Source organism: Saccopteryx leptura, chromosome 2 (assembly GCF_036850995.1).
Source record: "Saccopteryx leptura isolate mSacLep1 chromosome 2, mSacLep1_pri_phased_curated, whole genome shotgun sequence".
Lineage (NCBI taxonomy): Eukaryota > Metazoa > Chordata > Mammalia > Chiroptera > Emballonuridae > Saccopteryx > Saccopteryx leptura.
Window position 1 is genome coordinate 224,926,309 of NC_089504.1, and position 6,000 is coordinate 224,932,308.

The 6,000-nt window shown below is 44.4% G+C and overlaps 1 protein-coding gene across 1 annotated transcript in view; it reads left to right on the forward strand.

Moving 5' to 3' along the window:
• The window catches only part of GART (phosphoribosylglycinamide formyltransferase, phosphoribosylglycinamide synthetase, phosphoribosylaminoimidazole synthetase), a 38,310-nt gene extending 32,825 nt beyond the window's left edge, over nt 1-5,485 (forward strand). Inside the window, exons 19-22 of the mRNA XM_066370293.1 lie at nt 233-363; nt 615-756; nt 2,271-2,386; nt 2,482-5,485. Of these exons, the coding sequence (XP_066226390.1) occupies nt 233-363; nt 615-756; nt 2,271-2,386; nt 2,482-2,673 (581 nt within the window). The 3' untranslated portion in view covers nt 2,674-5,485. The remainder of the gene's footprint in view (nt 1-232; nt 364-614; nt 757-2,270; nt 2,387-2,481) is intronic.
• Nucleotides 5,486-6,000: the final 515 nt, after the last annotated feature.

Sequence of the window (6,000 nt, forward strand, 5' to 3'; positions counted from 1 at the left end):
TAAAGTACAGCACAAGGAATATAGTCAATAATATTTTAATAACTAGGGATGGTGCCAGGTGGGAGCTAGACTTACAACTTCATAAGGTCTGTAAATGTCTAACCTCTATGCTGTACACCTGAAACGAAGATAATATTGAATGTCAACTGTAATTGAAAAATTAAAAATGTTTTAAGTGGCTTGTACCTCTTTTTAAAAGATGTGAGCTTACTTGTGTTTTTCTCTTTCTCAGGTTCAAACCTCCAAGCTCTCATAGACAGCACTCAAAAGCGAGGTAGTGCCGCACACATAGTTGTCGTTATCTCCAACAAAGCTGCTGTGGCCGGGCTGGACAAAGCAGCCAGAGCAGGCATTCCCACCAGCGTAAGTCACCTACGAAGGGCCTTTGCTGCCGGCTGTATTGAAGTTTCTCTTCTGCCACTATAGGACCTGGGTCTGCTGGGCACTTGTCTTTTGGTTTTTTGGGTTTGGGGTGGGTGCTGGCCTTGCCTGTTCCTTAACTCTTTATAGCGGGTGTGTCTTCAGAAGTGAAGTACGGTCTATGTAAAAGTCAGGTTTTAAATTATTTTTGGTAATTCATTGAAAAAGACTGTGCTTCCCTTTTTTTATTCTAGGTAATTAATCATAAGTCATATAAAAGCCGTGTAGACTTTGACACTGCAATTGACCAAGTCCTTGAAGAGTTCTCCACGGACATAGTCTGTCTTGCAGGATTCATGAGAATCTTATCAGGCCCCTTTGTCAGAAAATGGAATGGTAAGCAAAAATTGTTTGACAGCACATTGAGAAACCAAGTGAAGATGGACTGCAGGGTTGTTAACTTGCCCATTAAGCCCAGTGAAACGTTTACTGTGACATTCATTTTATGACATGGGTCATAATGTGCTTGTCTTTGCCTGAGCCCAGAGAATACCCAGTGATGATTAATTATCCTGCTTTTGTCGAGTTTCTTTGGCCTGTGGTAATTAGTCACTTTTTCTACTATGGCTTAGGTTTGTTTCACACTCTTAGAAAGATAGTATTTCACCTTCTGAGGAAATAACTAGAAGAGACTCTTTTACTTGTTCAGAGGAGAAAGCGATTCCCTGTGTCCGGTCCTCTCCTGAGGAAGTGTAGACCAGCCTGGCCTGTGGTGGCGCAGTGGATAAAGCATCAACCTGGAACACTGAGGTTGTCAGTTCGAAATCCCAGGCTTGGCTGGTCTAGGCGCATATGGCAGTTGATGCTCCTTGCTCCTCTACCCCTTTCTCTTTCTCTCTTCCTCCTCTCTTTCCCCTCTCTAAAATGAATAAATAAAATCTTTAAAAAGGTGGGGGGAAGTGTAGGCCAGTACCAGAAAATGGCAAGAAGAAAACAAAATAGCTGGTGTTACTGCCTTTTTCCACAAAAGTTTTAACTGCGTCCTATTGTGTTTTTTGTGCACAATTTGAGTACTAACTGCATTTTCTCAGCAAAGAGTTTGCACTTCCCTGAGAGAATAGAGCGCTTGTGGTAGAATATGAAACAGGCAGTGCTTTCAGTGGCATTAGGCATGGAGCTCACTCAGCCAGTCTGGCTGATGGACGTGCACCTGGTTATGAGTCAAGCACATAGACACTGGGCAAGGATTTTGTGGGTCTTTCTAATAGCATGCACCAGTGACAAGCTGAGTTTTCTTCATGGGCCCTGGGATCCGCACTGGATCCACTGCCGCCCCACACCGTCCTTGTCCAGCTTCAGTCACTGCAGGCATCTGTCCAAGTCCTTCATGTGTCTCCAGGTGTTCAAGAGAGGAACTTGCCACCCCAGGGCCTCCTTGAACGAGAACCTGTATTTCCCTTGGCCTCATTTCCACCTCTGTTAAACACCCATCCCAGAGACACCCTGCTCCTCCTGACTCTTGTTTCTGGGTGAGAAAGCATACATTCCTTGAACAGAACACATTTTCATTTTTATTTTTTTGGTGAAAGAGAGAGAGAATGGAAGGGAGAGAGATGAGAAGCGTCAACTTGTAGTTGCGGCACTTTAGTTAGTTGTTCAATGATTGCCTCTCATACGTGCCTTGACCGGGCTGCTCAAGCAGAGCCAGTGACCCCTTGCTCAAGCCAGCAACACTGGGGTCATGTTGATGATCCTGTGCTCAAGCTGGCATGTCCACATTCAAGCCAGTGATCTTGGGATTTCAAACCTGGGACCTCAGAATCCTAGGTCAATGCTCTATCCAATGCACTACCACCAGTTAGGCTCACACAGGTTACTTTCATTCTGACCACTGTGCTTTTACTTTCCAGGGAAAATGCTCAACATCCACCCATCCTTGCTCCCTTCTTTTAAGGGTTCAAATGCCCATGAGCAAGCCCTGGGCGCAGGCGTCACCATAACTGGCTGCACCGTGCACTTTGTAGCTGTGAGTAGGTCTCTTTCTACCAAAATATTTCTGGTGGTTAAACGTGAGTTGCACCAGCTAGAAAGTCATGTTCAAAACTTTCCTTCTTTTTCCAGGAAGATGTGGATGCCGGACCAATTATTTTACAAGAAGCTGTTCCAGTGAAGAGGGGTGACACTGTTGCCACCCTGTCTGAAAGAGTGAAAATGGCAGAACATAAAATCTTTCCCGCAGCCCTGCAGCTGGTGGCCAGTGGGGCTGTCCGGCTTGGAGAAGATGGCAAGCTCTGTTCTATCCAGAAGGAATGAAGCTGCCTGATTCAGGAAACAAGTCTGGCTGTGTGCCTGGTGGCTGTTTATCATGTCCTCATCCCAGAAGAAAAACTGCTAAAAGAAAGAGGACCTCACCCTTTTACCTCTGTGGCCATTTTTGAATGACCAGAGATTCATTGCAAGCAAGACTGGTACGGCACATCCAATACGTGTATATGTCATCTCCAGTGGTACTATAGGTTTCACCTGTTTACAATCTTCTTGTTCTTAGTCTTTCTCACCTTCTTTTTCTGGCCAGCATTACCTCTGGGGCTCGTAGGTTCCCCCAGGCCAGGGCCTCTGGCTGACAACTCTGTGTTTCCCAACATAGACTGTGGGTAGCAGCTGCCCTCACATCAGCAGGAGAGTCCGGGACATCATTTCATACAGGTCCCTTTGCTATAAAAGCAGTCGGCTCTTCAGTTCCAGGGAGTTCACTGAAATTATTAAGCACCTATTACACGTATGCCAAACACAGTCCTGTGACGTTCACAGGATGTTAAAAAATCTAAAGGAGAATGGTGTAAGTTAGACAAACCTATGTAAGCTTATGACTTCAGAAATAAAGTTTCCTACCCCTTACTTTGATACTGACCTTCACTAAAAGGACCCTGGACTACATGTAAGACAGTTGACTCCATATCTTGGATTAGGAGGAACCAAAATATGTCTGAATGTTTGGTTGCCAGAAACCAGGAACACACTTTGAAATTGCAGGGACAGTACTGACAGGCTTAAAAGGTGCCTACTGTCTAGTTTGTGAAGAGCTGAGTATTGTTTGGACATGTCGAATGTGTTTACAGTAAAACTTAAAGACAGAAGGTCATTTAAGCTATGAAGAAGTCATAATGCCAGAAAGGGTCAATATTTTATTGATTTAATAAACATGGACATTCTGGCCCTGGCCGGTTGGCTCAGTGGTAGAGCGTCGGCCTGGCATGCGGAAGTCCCGGGTTTGATTCCCGGCCAGGGCACACAGGAGAGGCGCCCATCTGCTTCTCCACCCCCCCTCCTTCTTCTCTGTCTCTCTCTTCCCCTCCCGTAGCCGAGGCTCCATTGGAGCAAAAAGATGGCCCGGGCGCTGGGGATGGCTCCTTGGCCTCTGCCCCAGGTGCTAGAGTGGCTCTGGTCGCGACAGAGCGACACCCCGGATGGGCAGAGCATCGCCCCCTGGTGGGTGTGCCGGGTGGATCCCGGTCGGGTGCATGCGGGAGTCTATCTGACTGCCTCCCCGTTTCCAGCTTCAGAAAAATACAAAAAAATAAATAAATAAAAAATAAATAAACATGGACATTTTCATTATAAATGTCTTTATTTCTTTTGTGAAAGCAAGAATAAAACGGATCAGCCCCCTTGACCACACACTGTGTTCAGATAGACAGATTGGGAGTGAGGGAGTCCCATTGTTAATAATCTCTGCTGGTTACACACAGCAATCAAAGGGAAGGGATTCTAGTGTGAATTCTGAAATAAGTAAGCCAAATGTTCTAAAAAGGAATGCTGTTTGTTTCTAAGAGACTTCTGTCTCTAAATGTTTCCTCTCAATGTTTTTACTGCTTTTAACTGAACTGTTATACAAACCTAAATAACTCGAGTACAATACAGTAATATTTAATTATCCTGAGTTTAATAATTTACTGCTAGTCCCTCATCACTTCTTTCTTGGCTCTTCTGTGCTAAGTGGCCAGAAGCAGGTCAAATTGTGCCCTAGAAGAGGCTGGCCACCAACCCAACTGGCCCTTCTAGCTGGCACTCAGCCTGTGGCTGCCCCACAACCAAAGACACCCTGGCCACCTGTGTCTCTGGGTTGATCGTCCAGGCTTAAAGTCCCAGACAGAGTTTATCTGACTGACCAAGTTTAGTCACCTACCTGCTGTCAGCCAGGTCAGAAAGTTGAACTGCCTCTCCCATGACATTGGGTGCCATGCTCAGCCACCCCCTGGGACAAAGGTCCAGGTCCACAGCCAAAGTGATGGTGCAACAAGTGCATAAGGATAATTCATAAAACCCCAGGTTTCTTTTTATTTAATTGATTTTTGGAGAGAGACAGGAACATAGATCTGTTCCCATGTTCCTGTATGTGTCCTAACCAGGGATTGAACCGGTAACCACTGTGCTTCCAGACAAAGCTCTAACCAACTGAGCTATCCAGCCAGGGTCCCCAGGTTTCTTTTTAAAGTTCATGTTATGCTAACAGTTCCTCTTGGCTTCTTATCTTCCCAGGCTGCTTTTGACCAGTTATCTAACATAAATTTTGCCACCTCAACTATTGTTTAAAAGAGACAATCTCTGTTCCTTCTCAAGCCATGTATTTATCACAACAGAAGGCTGTTTTTCTTTATCCGGAGCCAGTCATAAATTAACACTTAAAAATTCACAAGTAGAAGCAATCCAAATGTTCATCAGCTACTGAATTGACAAAATGTGGTCTCGCCATACAGTAGAGTGTCATTTGGTCACAAAAAGGAATGAAGTACCTACCACGTAGACCTTGAAACGTTATGTCAAGTGGAAGACTCCAGTCCCATGTGACCACACAGCTGATGCCATTTTCATGGAATTCCCAGAAAAAGCAAATCCAGAGAGACGGGAGTAGATGAATTTTTGCCCAGGGCTGTGGAGATAGAGATATAGGGGGCGGATGACTGAAGGGTGCAGGGTTTCTTTCTGAGTAATGAGCGTGTTCTAAAACAGTGTTCCATCAGCCCAGGAACATACCTAAAGCCAATGAACTGTACCCTCTAAATGGATGAACTGTGTGGCATATGAATTGTATCACAATAAAACTGTTTTCCCAAAAGAGAGAGAAGTCTACTGTAACTGTAAAAAATTTTTTAAAAAGACCTTAATTCATAGTTTCTGAAATACATCAAGATTACATTGAGTCTGATGTTTAAAAAAATACCTCAAATTGCTTGGCCTGTGGTGGCGCAGTGGATAAAGCATCAACCTGGAACGCTGAGGTCACTGGTTCAAAACCCTGGGCTTGCCTGGTCAGGGCACTTATGGGAGTTGATGCTTCCTGTCCCCCCCCCCCCCTTCTCTCTTTCTCACTCTCCTCTCTAAAATAAATAAAATCTAATATATATACATATACACACACCTCAAACTTACATTATAATTCACATTCGGCATATGAAGTCACTTTAAATGAATATAGATAAGATATTCATGCTTTGTGACAGAAAGAGTAAAAGCTATTTATCTGAATAGCAGTCCTAATCCTCAAGTTCTCCATCTGTTAACCTGGTAATTCTCGTGGGTTAATTTATTTAAAATGCTAACTCCTGAGGCACACCTGTATGCTGAATACTGCAACTAAAG